The sequence below is a fragment of the Larimichthys crocea genome, chromosome X, assembly GCF_000972845.2.
Source record: "Larimichthys crocea isolate SSNF chromosome X, L_crocea_2.0, whole genome shotgun sequence".
Classification (NCBI taxonomy): domain Eukaryota; kingdom Metazoa; phylum Chordata; class Actinopteri; family Sciaenidae; genus Larimichthys; species Larimichthys crocea.
Genome location: NC_040020.1, coordinates 32,238,551 through 32,256,741, shown reverse-complemented (window position 1 = coordinate 32,256,741; position 18,191 = coordinate 32,238,551). Strand labels below are relative to the sequence as shown.

At 38.4% G+C, this 18,191-nt stretch overlaps 1 protein-coding gene across 2 annotated transcripts; it reads left to right on the top strand.

Moving 5' to 3' along the window:
- Nucleotides 1-1,420: 1,420 nt before the first annotated feature.
- Nucleotides 1,421-17,875, top strand: col9a1a (collagen, type IX, alpha 1a). Of its 2 annotated transcripts, XM_010748081.3 has the most exons (32): nt 1,421-1,589; nt 2,424-2,498; nt 3,263-3,301; nt 3,408-3,470; nt 5,110-5,163; nt 5,372-5,407; nt 5,868-5,891; nt 6,301-6,354; nt 6,526-6,579; nt 6,762-6,794; nt 7,287-7,343; nt 7,463-7,516; nt 7,766-7,819; nt 7,957-8,010; nt 8,391-8,444; nt 8,519-8,572; nt 8,655-8,708; nt 8,950-9,003; nt 9,187-9,240; nt 9,351-9,395; nt 9,531-9,584; nt 9,811-9,864; nt 10,578-10,631; nt 12,526-12,597; nt 13,375-13,410; nt 13,516-13,560; nt 13,735-13,767; nt 14,269-14,415; nt 14,698-14,752; nt 15,679-15,867; nt 16,404-16,481; nt 16,736-17,875. In XM_010748081.3, exons 1-32 carry the CDS (start codon nt 1,515-1,517, stop codon nt 16,939-16,941), a joined length of 2,064 nt encoding a protein of 687 aa, XP_010746383.3. In that variant the 5' UTR covers nt 1,421-1,514; the 3' UTR covers nt 16,942-17,875. The 2 variants fall into 2 exon arrangements, with proteins under 2 accessions (XP_010746383.3, XP_019134125.2); XM_019278580.2 differs by lacking the exons at nt 16,404-16,481; nt 16,736-17,875 and having other exon boundaries at nt 15,684-15,796.
- The last annotated feature ends 316 nt before the right edge of the window (nt 17,876-18,191 follow it).

Genomic DNA, 18,191 nt, shown 5'->3' with positions numbered 1-18,191 from the left:
CTCATGTATTAAAGGTGCAGTGTGTAAGATTTGGGGCCTTTTCAGAATTCAGGCGGACATGGAATATAATACATAATAATAAAAAATAATACATTTTATTTCATAGGTGCCTTTCTATCACCCATGGACACCTTACAGTAAGTAAAGTAAGTAACAAAAACAAATAAAAAGAACCATAAAAGTATATCAAATTACAAAAATACAACATTAAAAACAGGATAAAATAGGACAATGCAATTGAATCAGTCAGATGAAAAAGGCTATTTTAAACAGGTGGGTTTTGAGTGCGGACTTGAATTGTGAGAGTGAGTTGATGTTCCTTATGATTGGGGGTAAAGAGTTCCAGAGCTGGGGAGCAGAGCGGCTGAAAGCTCTGGTGATGAGACGGGCGGAGGGGACAGTCAGGTGAATGGAGGAAGAAGATTTGAGGGAGCGAGGGGGAGCAGCAACATGAAGAAGATCCGAGAGATATGGTGGTGCGAGGTTATGGATGGCTTTGAATGTGAGCAAAAGCATTATAAGGATAATATTCATAACTATGTTTTCATGCATGTATAACCAGCTGAAAATAACAATCTATTTGATTTTCTTAGTTAAAAATGCTCTTTTTTTATCTACAGTGGAGGCGGGTCCTCTTTCATGGAGGCACCCTTGTTAAAACACTGTGTTGCTACAGTAGCCCAGAACAGACAAACTAAATACTGACTCTAGACACAGCCTTCCAAGTTTTATTTCTCCTTTACACAAGGAAGGTGAGGGTGATGTGAGGAGATTGCAATGCAGCAATTACACCACTAGACGCAACTAAATTCTACACACTGGACCTTTAATATGTAAATGACAAATTGAAGGATTAAGTGTTAAGGGTTTTACAGAGGAAACCATGGATATCTCTTTTTATGACTCCAGTTTTTATTAATAAAATGTCCTATACATCAGGCTATGAATGAACATCTCTGTTAAAACCTTCAGAATATAGATAGGAACAACTTATAGATCTCACCATGAAACATCATCAGTTGATTATTTACATTAAGACAATGATCTTTTTATATCGCAAATGAGGCATTAGCTAATGATAACAGGACAGCGACACTACAAACATATCATGATCTTACTGTATAGAGCATGATGCATTGCTGTAGATTAAACTGATCAACAGTTTATAAAATCTAAAATGAGCTCAACCTGAAACAGCAGTAAAAGGTAAAAGGCAAGGTCAAACCATTTTCTACCTATGGTTTCTATTTAAAGGTAAGTAAACCCACTCAGTCTGTGTGAAGAAGCCTTCCTCCTCCTCCTCTTCCTCACCCTCCTCCTCCTCCTCTTCCTCCTCCTCCTCCTCCTGCAGAGCCTCAGCTTCTCATGAATAATCAGGACTTTCTAACATCCTCCCCTTCCAGCAGGCGGTGGGGTTTCAGTCAGGGGGGAGACTGACAGGTGGACCGTCCGTGAGCCCTGTCTAATCTGGGAAAAAAGGGACTTTTAGCGTCTTCCTTGGCCCTGGGAAGACCATGGCTCTCTCCGGGATCTGTCGAGAGTCTTTGCTGGTGATTTTACTGCACATCGTGCTGATTTGCTCCGCTCAGGTGAGACATAGGTGCTCTTTCTTTTCTCCCCTTCATCTCCAGGAGAGGAAGTGTTCCTGTAATATTCAATGCTCAGTAAGGCATGCATAGAGGACTTATTGCACCTTATAGTGTTATATTTTCTGTGTATCCTAACAATATGATAAATAGAGAATCTGAGGCATCTATATGATTCTTAAAAGTAAATGTATATCTTGATTATACATTATATTATGTTGAATCTCTTATAGCATCGCATTTTATATTCCTATTGGCACTGCTATGTTCTTTGTTTACTTTATTGTATCCTACAGTACCTTTTGCACCATGTTATACCTCGTCACCTGTAAATTTAACTTTGTGTGTTTCTATAGTGAGATATATATATATATATATTTTAGTGTGCTTTAATTAAATCTTGAATCCTTGTAACATTTTTTAGATACTCACGTGTACTTTAAATATTTTATGGTTTAGTATTGGACTCTCTTTTACAGTGTGTATTGGTATAGGTAGAGTTACTTCAATGTCTATGTGAAGTTTATCTAAAACCTTGACCAAACTGTGGTCCATTTATCCCAGTTTGCACACCTGGCACCAATAAGGTCCAGACAGCAGCAGTAATCCGAACACATGCAGTTACTTAGGCGGTATAATGGGACTATAATGGGAACCCAGGTTTAGTTTCATGACCTTTCCCCTCACATCATCCAAAACAATGAGACTCTGTGTGAGCTGCCCTTCACACCACAACCACCAGCAGCAGCAGCAGCAACACTGGACGAAATTTAGAGATGAATTTCTGTGAGAAAAAAAGTGTGATTCTGAAAACTGATTTTTGTGTTTGTTTTACAGAGGGGCCCCGTCGGTCCCAGAGGCCCCACAGGGCCGCCTGGAGCATCAGGTGTGCCCGGAGTGGACGGCATTGATGTGAGTCACAGTTTAGTCGCTTCTCGGTTATAAACTTTCAGTTTATTCAAAGTTTTCAGATGTGGGTCGACGCTGTGGATCAGTTCACTTCTGGGTTAATCAGCTTAGTGAACAGTGAAAGAGATTTTCATTGTTTCATACAAGAAAGAGAAAAAAACAGCAACTGTCTTAATAATGAAGTTCTTTGGAAATAAAAACGTCCTTACATCATCAGGTCATCATTCACCTTCACCTACAAAAACATGTTCTACTATCAGATTAAACAGAGCAGCTGTTGTTACATAAAACTACAGTCAGATCATTTTTATGTTTTAATTAAACAAGAAAAATTAATATAACTCCTTAAAGGTAATACAGTCTTCCAAAATAACATTAAATTATCTCAAACACGTCTCATGTTTACACCGAAAAAGGGCTGTTTCTCTTAGTTCCCTGAATATGCAGGACCATAGTCAGGATTTTAGAAATACAGAGAACATGAGTTCCCCCAAATGCACCAAAAACAAAAGTTAGTTATTCAGTTATGTTTTCTGCATATTTTTGTTGGAGAATATCCTCTAAAGTAAACTAATAATCATGCCAGTTTAGCTTCCCAGGTTTCGAAATGGACACAGCCCCAGTGTGCTCAATGGTAGCTAACGCCCAGTGGAACAAGCAAATAGTCTTATTGAAAATTGAAGACTTTCCATTTATGGATCTTGAAAAATTCCCCTTTTTATTAGGCTTATTATCATTGTCTGAACACGGTCTTTGTGTATCTTCAGGGTGACAGAGGAGAAGATTCCACAGTGAACGGCGGACCAGTAAGTTGACTTCTAATTTCTCTGTTCACATGCAGAGATGTATGATGGATGCTGACTATAGGATTCAAATCAACAGTGTTAACATGATGTGAACTTCTACTTTCAGGGTCCTGATGGTGATAACGGCAAAGACGGACTTCCTGGAGCTGCAGGCCTTCCAGGCGCAGATGTAAGTAAAACATGTTGTCATAGTGGAGGGTAACATTCAGCACAGACTGGTTTTTGTTGCAGCTGGTCGAGTGGTCACATACCAGACACATTTTACAGTTGGTTCAACAGGCTTGTCTATTTTCAAAAAACTGCAAGATCTGTTGAATTTTGGATCCACTAGCTGCTTTAATCAAGTGGATGAAAGGTTAAACTCTCCAGTAAGAGGATGTATTGAATCTCTGTAAGATCTGAGCAGGAGGACTTGAGATATTCAGATGTGCTGCTGTGCGAGCAGTTTGTCTTGGCTGCCACTGAGTTTAAATGTGGAGGGGGGTAAAAAAAAGGTCCTTTGAATAAATCAATCTGGCTATTTAGGGGAGAGTCTCGAGTAGCTTCCTGACAGAAACAGGGGTCTTTTTGTGAGGGATCGAGGGGTGTGCAGGGGGATCGGCTGCCCAGAGATGGCTGACAGGAGAGAAGCGTATGCTGGGAAAAGGTGGTGCAGAATGGGCTCAGTGTGTTTGCTGTCTTTGTGGTGACGGTGCTGGAAACAGACCGACAGATTCATGTGGACTGAAACAGAGAAAAAGTTTAAGCTACACCAACCAATAAATCGTACTTTGAGAAAAGGTGGAGAGAGAGTTTAGAATACAGTGCAGTAGGTAAATTGATTATCTGAAGCGGTATTTTTCCTTTTTTTGGTGTGTCTACTTTGTTGCTGTGATTGTCTAGTTTTAGGTGTCTTTGGTTCCTTTTACTTGCTGATGCATTTAACCAGGTGGAGAGTGTTTCAGGGTTATTTATGGGGAGGCGGGTGAGGGGAGGAGCTAAAGAATGAAGGAAGGCCACACCTCCTTCTGATATCTCATTTTTTTGAATCTCCAAAGATGAACGCAGACAGAGAAAGTTTGATAGACTTTTCAAGTTTTAATCACCAATTTTCTTCTCACCAAATTAAATTTCAAATAAAGCAGAAATCTGCAACAGTCTTAAATGAGACCCATACCCAGCCTGTACTGATGTCTAAGACCCGACCTGACAAAACCCAACTGCTGCTGCCAAACTCGAACGCAACCTGAGGCAGAAGCATGATTTTTCTTGATTTCATTCATAACTGATTGTTCGTATGCCAGGCTAATGCAACACATTAGTCGTGTTATTCACTCTTTCCACTTAGCAACTGCAACACATGACACACATGGACACATAGAATTGGCTCGGTCAGAGAGAAAAAGAGAGAAATTTCTTTCACTGAATTTCTTAATAAAACTGGATTTGAATAGAGACAAACAAACCCAACCAGAGGTCAAAGATTTATGCAACACAATGGCCTGAACATGACCCCAAACCAGATGCTTATTTGGGATCTGTCAGGTAATAGAACTCTAAAATAAGTGATTAAGGTAATCTGGCTAAATGGTCCGCTGGTTTACATCCTTTCTGATTGTCCAAGTCTTTGTGTTTCTTGCTCCATCTGGCTGAAACACAGTCCAGTGTCCATTATTATCTTGAAGCTGTCTTAATTCTACGACAAGTTCACTTTAAAAGGTCTGTGTCCTTAAAAGGTTCAACATTCACAGTATTTGTGCTATTTTGTTTTTTTTTTCATTACGTGTTAGAGTTTGTTTTTTTTAAGGATTTTTATGTCATCTTTTTAGGGACCTGTTGGACCTCCTGGAGCTGCAGGCATAGAGGGCCCTACAGGAGAAAAAGTAAGTGGAGCTGCAGGCATAGAGGGCCCTACAGGAGAAAAAGTAAGTTTATTATCAATAAATTGTTCTTCTTTTTAGTCTTTCTGTTGAAACATTAGTGCTAATTCTCACTCACTCTCTCTGTCTGCAGAGCTGGTGGACAAATCAAACTCTAAGCATCTGTATATTAATATTTTGACTTAACATGTCTGTTCATGCTTATTTTCAGGGAGATTCTGGACCACGTGGACCTCCTGGGGAGCCTGTAAGCACAAATATTAACCTGAATACAACTGCAGTGATTCAGTTTTAAACAAACAAACAAACACCTCAGACCTTCCCTTTACATTTTAACAATAAACAAACAAACTAGACTGATCAGTACTGCAGAATCTGTTCAAAACTGTGTGAGAATGTGAGAATTGTGTAAATATCTGCTGCTCATATAATTACAGCTGGGTAATATGGCATTCTTATAATATTAAAACAATATATTCTGATATTTGTGAATACAGTATATATAGAATAAAGTATCACCAACCCTGCACATTATTCATTATTTATATGGCATAGTTAAACAAATACATTGAATGTCTGCACAGATGATAAAATCAAAGATGCATTAAGCTCTCTCTTTGAGCACTAACAACATTGTGCTTATCTTTATTCCTGATGACTAATCAGTCTCAGTCTGACACTGTCAATCCATGATTTCTCTCTCACAGGGTGTAGGACCTGACGGGCTTGATGTGAGTACAAACTTTATACATGCTGTCAGGGTAAACACACTCAGTTCAGGTTGGTGTGGGTAAATTAAACATAATTGGTTACCAGTTCACTATCAAATGCTGCTGATATTATTACCACAACCACTGCAGTAACTTAACATCAAGCTGAATCGGTGATGTCACGGTGTACTGACAACACCCAGAGTACACTTCTACATTAACACAGCAAGAGACCACCAGAGGTCAGCAAAAACAAAAATTCAGCTGGTGTTAAGTTACACTTTAACGTGGCTGTATTTATGTCAATGTTATACTAAATCTGTTATTTTATAATCTCCACCATTAATGTAGGAACATTTTGCTCAATCTGGGGAAAACAGTGGCAGTGTTAGAGGCTTTATTGCAACAGAACTTTGTTGTTTGTTAACAGGGTATTCCTGGTACAGATGGACTACCAGGTGAACTGGGCAAAGTTGGACCACCTGTGAGTACAATTATGATTTTCATTATGTAAAGTTTGTCATGTTTACTTGAATGTAACTACATATTATTAAAATTAAGTGAAAGGACAGATACAAATTAAAAAGTGTATTGATATGGGTAGATTCTTGTACAATATTTATCACATTAATAAAGACTCCTCTTTCTTTCACAGGGAGCAAGAGGCAAGAGAGGTCAAGTGGGTCTTCCTGGTGCTGTTGGGCCACGGGTAAATATTTCTGTCTCCACTGATGTGAAACACTATCATGGGAGGCTGATTAGGAAACTTTTGAGTGAGTCAAGGGACAGCTCTCAATACAGAGAGGGTGTTTTAGAGTTGTGTGTTTCTTGTACGTTAACAAAGAGGTCTAGGCTGAAAAATAAAAAATTATGATGTGTTTTTTTTTTCAGGGTCCTCCAGGCGTGTATCAAGGTGAAGACCTGGTAAGTTTGATCCCAAAGTAGATTCATTTATAACTATTTGCTTTCTGCCTTTATAAAAATAGCTCATATGACTAAAACTGAGCTAGTCAGCTATGTGGTTGAGAAAGCATCTTCAGGTTTATATTTTGTGCTTTAAGGGAGCACAGCTGTGTCTTACTTTTTTATTGCATGGCAGCCATTTTTTTCAGTTCATGTCAGTACAGTATGAAAACTAGTCGCTTATTTGTCAAACTGAAAGCAAGACTGGTGTATTCAAGTGCTTCTAGAAAACTCCAACATCCGAGACTTGAGAAACTACTGTCAACCAGTGACCTGCAAAGCAAGAGACAAATTCACAAAATCCTCTTTGTGACTGAACTCAAACTAAATTTTATTACATTTTCAGTTCTGATTTTCTAAAACCAATGGCTGACCAAGGTAATGCCACTGTCAGTGGAGCCCCCTTGTGGCAGGGCTCTTCCATGACCTCAAATAGGCTGTTGTGTTTTTCAGTGTCCCAACGCTTGTCCTGCTGGTCTGAACGGACATACTGGTCTCCCTGGCATGAAAGTAAGTGATAAAATGATAACATCATGTCTTTACTTCACTTCACTTACACTTTTGTAATTGGACTTTTTCTTGTTAAATGCATTTCATAGATACATTTAACTTGTTGTTCTTACCTGTAGGGCCACAAAGGGGCTAAGGGTGAATCTGGTGAGCCTGGAAGACAAGGACACAAGGTAACATCCTCTCCTTTCACACTGTGTGCAGCATCTGTGATCTACTGCTACACTAGATAACATGCAAAGATATTTTTCTTAAGTGAGAATGGTGTGTATAGAAATAGATTTACACATATGCTAGAACAAAACATAGTATGTAAATAACAAAAATGTTTGCAAATTCAAGGTACAAGCTACATTGTTTGAAGTAGATGGAAATGGATGAAAACATATAGCTTGACATAACTGAGTTATGTTCTCTTTCAGGGAGAAGAAGGTGACCAAGGGCTGATGGGAGAAGTTGGAGCTCAAGGACTACCAGTAAAATATTTCACCATTCTCTCTCTATGAAAGTTCCCTTCACAAAGAGCCTACTTCAAAAAAGGCGACTCCTCACAGTCAAACATATTAACATTAACATTTCTGTATCTTTTACTCTATCCGCTGAGTAATTTTAGGGTCCAGGTGGTCCAAGAGGCCTCCCAGGAATAGTGGGCTCCAAAGGCGACAGGGTAAGATGTCACACACACAAATCATTTTTATTGTTTCATCACACAGGCCACGAGATAACTTGGAAACAGACTAGAAGAATATAAACTTTTTACAGTGATCATGTTTTAGCACACGCCATCATTTTATATACACACACACCACAAAATGGCTGACTATCAATTATCTAATTTGAAATTTGAAAACCTCATTAAACATTTACAAAACTCTATTATTACACTCTAATATTCAAAACTTACTTTCTCAAAAAACACCCATCAGGACCATCAACTGTCTCATCCAGTGTATGTATCTGTATTATTACTTTTTTTTACAAGTTGATTGTCTGTATATTTAATCAACAGATGTTTTACTGACTACAACAATTTTTCTCCACAAACAGGGACCTCGTGGAAAATCTGGTGATGTAGGTCCTCAGGGAATCCAGGGAGGCCCAGTGAGTACCTGTCTTTGTATCGTTTCTGTTGACCCCCTGTTTGACAAAACACTGATAAAAAAATTTTCTTTTAGGGTGATCCAGGACAAAGAGGAGCCATCGGTGAGATCGGGCCAGTGGGAGTGCAGGTAGGACAACAGTGACTAAAATCGAATTGTGTTTTAATGTCTTAATAAATCCTTATTAATTTCCTTCTTTGTTTCTGGATAGGGAGATCGAGGTCCAGCTGGAATTAGAGGAGTACCGGGACCAAAAGGGGACCCTGTGAGCACCACTTCAACTTATCAATAAACCACACACATTGGCACATCTACCATCTTTCAAACCCTCTATCTATCTTCCCATAAAGCAACCATATAAATGCCATCGATTTACCATATTCTATATTATATGCTGTTGTCAATAGATATAATTTTGTACCTTTTGCTCTAAGTGTTTTCTTTATTAAAAGATCAACACATTTGGATTATCAACTATATAAACCTCTCTTCTTTGCTGTCGACAGGGCCTCCCTGGTCCAGATGGCCGTGAGGGTATACCTGGGCTGCCAGGGTCCAAGGTAACTAGTATTACTTTTAACAGTAACTACTATTTATTTTTGAACAGTGCGTGAAAGTGATTTTTTGCTGCAAAACTATTTGTGTTTGCTTTCAGAAATCCTTCAGTCTGGATCTGCAAATTAAAGAGATCTTGTGGCCTTTAGCAAATCCTCCTGACAGTTTGCTGTTTGTGTTATTTTTAGGGTCTTCCAGGCAAAAGTGGGGCTCCAGGTGACGCAGGCCCACAAGGACTTCCTGTAAGTGTCACTTCTGACCACAAAGCATCCCTGATTCATCATTAACAGTGTGACATTTGCACTTTTGAGTTCAGATATTGATGTTTGATACAATTGTCTTCTCCTTCTAGGGTTTGCCAGGAGCTTATGGCCAAAAAGGAGTCAGTGGTGGAAAGGTATGCTAACTTGTGCAGCAATGTTGAGTAACACTATTAATGTTAATAATAGTTATTTCTACTACTTTTACTGCTGTTGTTGATGGTTATAATTAAATTGTAGTTTCCTAATTAAAATAAACTTACTGTCACCAGGGTGACACAGGTGCTCCAGGTGTTGTAGGACTGATGGGGTCTCCAGGGAAAGAAGTAAGTTTAAAGCAAGGTGAAATACATCCATCGTGTAAGTTGATTTAATTGTAAAGCCTCACAGCAAGATGTACACTGAATCTAAACACTAGTTCAATAATAATTTTAATAGTTAATTATAATCTAAAGTTTCATTTTATGTATAAGACAAAAACGCTGCCTGTGACTTGCATTTGTTTTCTGGAGCTCTGATAATTATTTAATTTGATGTCTTTTTTGTTTCCAGGGCGAGCGTGGTGAACAGGGAGAGGTGGGACCTCCTGGACCCAGAGGAGGACCAGTGAGTCACCTGCATCTGCATTTCACTTACAAGATACAGTTTTTCACCCTGAGAAAGGAAATATATTGTTTAGCCATGCCCTCTTCCCCTTCACTTCCTGCCTCAGCTTATCATATCTTTTTTGTCTAGGAATTCTAATACATTTTTCACATCTCTGTCATATAAGATGTCATGACATCACATTCCTTAACGTCATGACATCTTCTATTGAGATCAAGTTAACATATTAACAGACTGATTTTGTGAACACCAACATGTACAGTCTGCTGCGCAGTTCAGTGTTTTCATCATACATTCTTGATTCAGCACCACTGCATCGTGTAAAAAAACAACAAAAACATATTCTGATGCCTCTGACTGTCCTGACAGAGATTTACTTTGCAAAAGTCACATAGAAGCCCCCAAAACACGATGTGACAAAGCTGTTTCCTATAATTTCCTAGATAATGCATTGAAGTATTACATTATACATGACTACTTTTTAATATGGAATAAAACTGGTGCCCAAAGTGCAAAATACATTAAACACAGTCACCACAGTAAACAAATGAAAGAGCATTAAACATTCATATATTCACAAAATTCATCAGTCAAGGCACCCTAATAAAGCACACTGGGAGGTTAGAAACTAAAAATAATGTGCAGCGCACTGCATTTAAAATATTTATTTTCATTTATACATTGAGGTATCTATTTTCTTTTCTATCTTTTAGGGTGAACGAGGACCGAGAGGGAATGAAGGGCCTGCAGGACAACCAGGAGCCAGGGTAAGACCTGTGAGAGAGTCCAAGAATAAAATCTTGACACCACAGCAGTGACTGCCACAGTGTCAGAAAATGAAATCAACCAGGAAGTACAGCATGTACAGGTGGAGGTGCTGTAAATGGAGATGATAATGAATGTGGATCCTAACAGAACAGAGTGAAACAGGTTTCAGAGTGACTATCCAAATAAAGTATAGCATTTATTTGAGAGAATAAGGGAAAAAGTTAGAACAGAGTTGGAAGAGGTGTATTACCTCACATAAACAGGTTTTAAGAACAAACTGCAGGAGATATCTCCCTCTATCACAGATGGGCAGGGGTCTTTGTAGTTTAGAGGTCAAGTTCAAGACTTTGAATGAAAAGTGTGTGGGAGCAACTCATAATAATACACACAATAATTATGAAGGATGGTGGGTGAGCAAGACAAAGAAGACGAAGTGACTAACAGAACAAGATAATTAGAAGAGAAAGAGCTCTGCATGAAAGGAGGCCATAATTTCATATTTTGAATAAACAAAACAAACGTTTACAAAAATCCTCTAATCCTTTCCCCAATAACACAGCATCTTTAAATATACAATATATACATATGACACCGGATAGAATTAGGTCTCTGAATATCTTTCCATTTTAAAAGAGTTACATGATTGACTTTGAAAGACAGAAATTAATTAGCTTCAGTGCAGTATAGTGTCATATAAACCATAGTAAATCATAAGTTACAGGTATACTTTGATGATATTTCAGTATATTCTTTGCTTTGCTGAACCTTTGTTTAATATGTTTTCAGAAAAGGTACAAAGAATAAAGAGAATAGTAACTGCAAAAGTTTGACCCTAATCTGCAGGATTTCAGAAAGGGTGTGGCCCCAGTTCAGAACCCTGAGGTATTCCAAACATTAGTTAGAAGTTAAGAAATCAAGAAAAAAACCTGTCTATATCACTTATCCAAGCACCTGGATAACTGTGAAGAAGACGTCAATAGTATTATTATTAAAGTGTAATTGGTAATCACTTGGACAAATCCTATCAACATGGACAACAATTAGGATTATTGTAACACTGTTACAAGATAAGATATGGATGAAAATGAGATTATAGATGTCCAGAATTTATTCAGGTTGAATATATAAAAACATAATAATCTCTTAAATGTGTTTGATAGTTCTAAATACCAGCTGAACCTTTCTGCTCAGCTCAGGCCTGCTGCTGCAAACCTCGACTCTATCAAACTAAAAGATCCGGGCCCTGAAATACAAAGCGAGCAATCAGTGTTCATAAATATTGTCTCCTATACTAAATGTATAATTCGACACAAGGATCATTTACCAAGATAAACTTTGTATCTGGGAACTGAAGCCGTGTGCCATGCTTTCATTAAAGAGCGGCAGGTCTTTATGAACTTCTGTCCCTACAGTTAAGTCTCTAATCTGCCAGTGAGCGGGCATGAATGGCCCCTTGTTACAGGAATCTGAAGGCCCAAGGGGTTTTTCTACAGCTCAAGGGGGGATTCAGGGCAGGAAAAGAAGTTGAGAAGCCCTGAAAGAGCTCTCTGTTCCCCAGGAATGCCTGAAGCCCGTCGCCCCACTGTATACCACAATCAGTACCCACACAAACCCAAAAACATGTGAGGGAGGGCGGATGGTTGGATGGCTGGATGGTTGGGGTGGTGGTGGTGGTGGTGGAGGGGGTCTTCAGGACCTTGCAGCCTCACCGTTCAGATGATGTGAAGCTGGAAATGTTTTTATTTTTTCTGTGGATGTGGCCAAGTTAAGGTGGGGGAGGTGACATTTCTAAGCTTCTCACAGTCGGCCTTGTGTTATGATTTTGAGCGTTCATGTGCGCGTGCCTTCTGTGTATTTAACTGTTTAATTTATTTTTGTGTGTGTTTTTAACAGGGAGCCAAAGGGGATCCAGGCCTTCCTGGACTTCCTGGTCCTGCTGGTTATCGTGGCCAGAAGGGTGACAGGGTAAGAGACATAAAATTACACCTTAAAAATTAAGTTATGTGAGTGCAACAGACAAAAAATCAGAAGCAGTCAGAATGCATTTTGTGATCTGTTTTTAGACGTACCTTTGCTCAGATCATAGAAATGTATTGTAAATAAATGCAGTCAATTTAAAGTCCCATATTATTTTTCTAATCTTTGGCTGGAGCTTTTGCTGGAATGTGTTGATGCCAAAGGTTGTAGAGACATAAAATGTCCCCTTTAAAGGACCGGTGTGCAGGATTTAGTGACATCTAGTGGTGTAGTTACAGATTGCAACTCTGTCGTCTCTCCTGTCTCTCTTTTAGTGTGAAGGAGAAACTACTAGCTAGTGTTTAGTTTGTCCGTTCTGGGTTACTGTAGAAACATTGCGGTTCAAAATGATGGACTCTGTGGAAGAGGACCTGCAGTGTCTGTAGATATAAAAAGCTGAATGAAAGATAACAAAAACATAACGCATAAGTGTTTATACACTAATGAAAACATAGTTATTCATTGTTATATTATATTATATTTCTGCCATATTCTCTAAAGAGAATCTGATACACTGGACCTTTAAAAAAGAAAAATGACATGCATAGTCTGAACTCATCACCTAATCACATGTGTAGGTGTGTAGTTATTTTTACAGAACTCTTTTGTTTTGTCTAATCTTAGTAATGCTGAATATCAACACAAAATCACTGTGAGGTTTGATGTGAGGTGTATAGTGGATTTAGTTTCAAATAATCAGTTATTCATTATTGTTTTTTTTCTCAGGGTGCTGTCGGTCTCGATGGTCCACAGGGAGAGCAGGTATGTTTAATAAGTCGTAATATTGCACCTGCCGTTAAAACTTGTTGAGTGTTGAGTTGCAGCACACAAAGAGCCAAAAATCTGTCATGCGGCTTTATTTTATAGGGATCTCCAGGTGCGGAAGGAACACCAGGAGACAGAGGAGACCTGGTGAGTGATCTAGTACTGAAACACCTGCTTTTGACTTTCATGTGCACAGCAGTACATACGTCTGTTGAGGAAATCAGTGTGAAACCAGAAGGATGAATATGACGTTCTGCTGCTATAAACTTGGATGCATCTTTCTGCAGTAAAACAGTAATTTATGTATCTTTTCCCTCACAGGGTGATGAAGGAGAACCAGGAGAGAAAGGATCGGTACGGACACACAAACAAAGCATCATAACCACATAACACTTCAGTTGACTGAATGATTGTCATGAGGTCCTTGTTTCTTTTCTAATATAATTCAGGTTGTTGTTTACATCTTGGGGATCACAACCAGTTGCTTCACTGCAATTTCCTCGTAAACTTTAACTGTGAAGAAGCTTCAGGACATTTGGCCATGAACAAATGATGCTTCTTGATAAATGTCTTGTCTGGATTTGGTGAAATCCAGTAATCTTCAGTGAAACAACAATTTCAAACAACAGTAACTCCTGAATGACAAATGTCCTTCTAGTTTTCATCCCATCCCTCCCTTTAACCTTTGAAAGGACATTTTCATATTTATAAAAATAAATACTGACTCACTTAAAGGTTGCCATGTCCCTGGTGTCATCTAACAAAACATAAATTTGATTAGATTTTTAGTTTATATTTGTTTCTCCACCTCTTACTGGGTGTGTATCTTAAAATGTTGTCTGCTGTTGACTGCAGACAGGCCCACCAGGAGAGACAGGAAATAAAGGACCCGAGGGCAGCCGAGGACAGCAAGGGAAAGAGGGCAAGTCGGGCCAGGTGGGGCCGCGCGGCATGCAGGGCGACATGGGGGTACCAGGCCTGCCGGGGGGACAGGGACCAGCGGTGAGATGTTTTTTGTTTTCTCTGAACTATTATGTGACAGCTGTTGAATCAGAGCTGCTTAATCTATGTGGAAGATGAACCAGAAGCTAATTTTAAAGTTGTGATAATGTGTTGAAAATGATCTTTGAACAGGAAAGTGTTTAGGCAATGTTTTTTATTGGAATTAAATATATTTGGTTTGTTGAGGCAACACCTCAACTGTGGCGTTTGCCCATTGCCACATTGCATTGTATGAACAAACATTAATGGCTCATCACCATCAACAATTCTATGTTCGTTCAGGGAAAATCACCAACAGATACACACATCAAACAAGTCTGCATGAGGGTAATGCAAGGTAAGTGTTTGTCATCTTGTCAATAAACTTACTCAGTTTGTGCGCTTTACTTTCTACCTTTTGTAAATTCTTTTTAATTGTTTGAGTCATTATTCATGTGACATTTTCTTATTAAGTATTTCAATCAAAAGCAAAACAAACAATTCAAGTTTCATTGAAACTGAAAAGTTGGAACAAGCTGACATGTAATATAAGTTGTGAAACTATCAAGAGATGAAAAATATTACAAACCTAGACTCAAGAGTTTAAGAGGTTAACATGGTGAGTATTTTTGTACACTTTATACTGATACTTCACTACATTTCAGAAATAAATATTATACTTTGCTACATATTCATAATAATAACTATACACTGTCATATTCACAGAAATGTTAACTAATGTGTCCATATAAATAAATGATTACCAAACTATTACATATTAGCTTAAACGATTAGTCAATTAATTTATGATTGTAGATGTTTTGCTAATTTATTAATCACTTGAGTCACTGGTTCTCAAATTATGGTACATGGTGGTACACAACGTCCCTCTAGTGGTATGTGGAAGAATGTAAAAACATATTATACCATCAAAATACTACAAAATTAGTATATAATCACATATACTACATAAAGAAAAGAAAAGAAGAAAACATTTTTCTGATTATACTTAAGTACTTAAGTAAAGGATCTGAATAAGGACACTGTGACTGTTAGATATTGTAACTGATGCTCATCCTGCTTTAGGAGTCATCCAAAACACAAAAACACATATTTTCTTACTTAATATGATGACTTCATATTTTGTTTTTTGAGATGTATCCAACTGATAAAAAAATCTCTACATAAAGCTGCAAATGTTCATGGACTGAATCGTTAATGTTGCTCTGGACTCAAGTGCCAGCTTATAAATATAAATGTCAAACATGTCCTCCTGTGTCACAGAGCAGCTGGCCCAGCTAGCAGCTAGCCTGAGCAGGCCTGAGTCAGGCATTTCTGGGCTACCTGGTCCTCCCGGCCCGCCTGGACCTCCAGGCCCCACCGGAGACAATGGTTTCCCCGGACACACCGGATCACGAGGGCTGCCTGGTCTGAAGGGTCCACCTGGGCTAATGGGTCGCAAAGGAATCAAAGGTGAGATTCACATGAGCAGTTATACAACAATTGTTGTGGGTGTTGTTTAGTTCTGTGGTTTCAATTAAGAGTTACAGTTGGTTAATAAGATGTGCTATAAAGTGAGTTCATCATAGGTGTGGGCTGAAAAAACTAAGCATACATCAATTTTACCCAATAATGAACCCATTAAACTGATCAGGTTATCAGTCAGATATAACAGATCCATATTAAACCCCTCTAAATCCCTGTTCTGTTCACAAATCAAAAAGTGCAGTCTGTGCAGCATACACCCTCTATCCTATCATCTATATTTTTAAATAAATGAATAGTCAAAATTATGAGAGTTTGTTCTGGCCAAGGGCTAAAGATCTTGTGGTGTTTTTTATTTTATGTGTACTTATTTATATCCTGCAGTGACCCACTTCCCCCTCAGGGGGCCAATCAAATTCATCTTAATGTTAATGAAGGAACAGATGAGGTGTGAACTCTGAGCTTGAACGTCAGCTAAATATGGTAACTTCAATTATGATGATAATTATGTTTGCTCTCTGCAGGTGACCAGGGTGACAAAGGGGAGAGAGGACCCACAGAGAGAGGGCCCAAAGGAGCACCAGGTGCTCCTGGTCTACCAGGTAACTGACAATCACGAAGTATAAATCTGATTTTAGATTATAAAACCATTTATTGTCTGAAGAGAAATACCATTCAGATGCACCGTTTTCAAAATGATACAAACATTTTTAAAGCTACTTTTTTGTCATCAGTCCTAACTTCTTACAGACTCAAATACTTTATTTAGGAACAAAAACTTTTATTATTCAGTGTTTTGCTCAACAAGGCAGACATGGTGTGTTTTAAAGAATCTTTGTTTAATTTCTTCTTTTAGGTGACTATGGTCGGCCAGCCTACGGCAAAGACGGTCGTGACGGAGAGAGGGGACCCCGTGGTGTTCCTGGTACAGCCGGCGTTCCTGGGCCTCCTGGTCCCCCTGGTCTGAACGGTTACTGTGAATCGTCACAGTGTGTCTTGCCCATGGTGGCGTCGCCTGTTTCCGCAAAGGACTCCAGCATGAAGGGCCCCAATGAGATGTAAAGAGGGGCCCAAGCAGAAAAATGAGAGACTGGAGGAGAAACCAGAACTCCATGGAAGATTTGTCCATTTGGGTTTTGTCACTTGGTTTGTATGTTTGTCTTTTTTTTTTTTTTAATTTGGTCATCTCATATGGAAAGTAATTTTGTTCTCTTGAAGCCATCTTTTGGCAACTAATGGTTATAAACTGACATGAAGGTGGAGACTGAACAGCACACCTCACCTTTTGAAACTCCTTTACATAAAAAGTTTCATTTTACCTCAGTTTTGTCCTCTCTGTACTGTAAAATCTAAGAAATTAAGAGCTCACTGAACATGTACAAACCTACCAGCCCCATTTCTATTCAATAAGACAAGTCTGAAAGTTTTTCTGTATGTTTATGTAAATGTGTCAATATGCAAAATTATACTGCTAGATGACGTACATTTTGTTTGTGAGTATCTTTGTTGTTTATCCACTTAAATCCCCCCTGTGCCTTTTCCTCTAAATGTAGGATATGTTTGATAATTTCTCTGTCATGACGACTGTTGTTTTTGTGATTGGAGGGTTGCGATGTGTGAAAACCTCTCTGGCAGTTTTATATGACTTCTTATTTATTATATCAAGGTTCAGAGTGACATCTTCGAGTTGTACAAAGGAGGAAATAAACACATTTTGATAACCTCTTGCATGTTTTGTATGGACAAGTACAGCCAAAAACAACCAGGAGTGCGCTTCAAAAATTTCAAATTAAACTGAATTCATATGACCAACAGCTTTAAGACACTTCTTCTAACAAGCCAAAGCTGACAATCCTGCTGTGAAAAGAAAAACATGCCAGAAGTTAAAAATTTTTAGACTGAAGCTGTCTTTAAAGCTCACAGTTTTCTTGCAAGTCAAGTATTAAATGTTCCCAATGAAGTGTTGTCCTTTTAAAACACACACATGTTTGTTTCTGGTGTAACTAATTAAAACAACTGAATTTAAATTGATCTTTTATCTATTTATTTAGATGAGTCATAAAATATCACATTCTACCAGTAAAGAAGTAGTAATTAAACTCATCCAAAACTGAGCATTGATTTGAACAACTTTCCTCCTAATCTCACAAAAAATGTTATAACTATTTTTAAATGTATCTAATTTTTCACAGCTATAGCATTAGCAGTTATATCAGAGCTGAATGATAAAGAGGATTTATTATAAAGGACAACAAGTATGCATGACTGTGATGATGAAGCTCTCTCAGTGTTTAAATAAGACATCAGCTTAT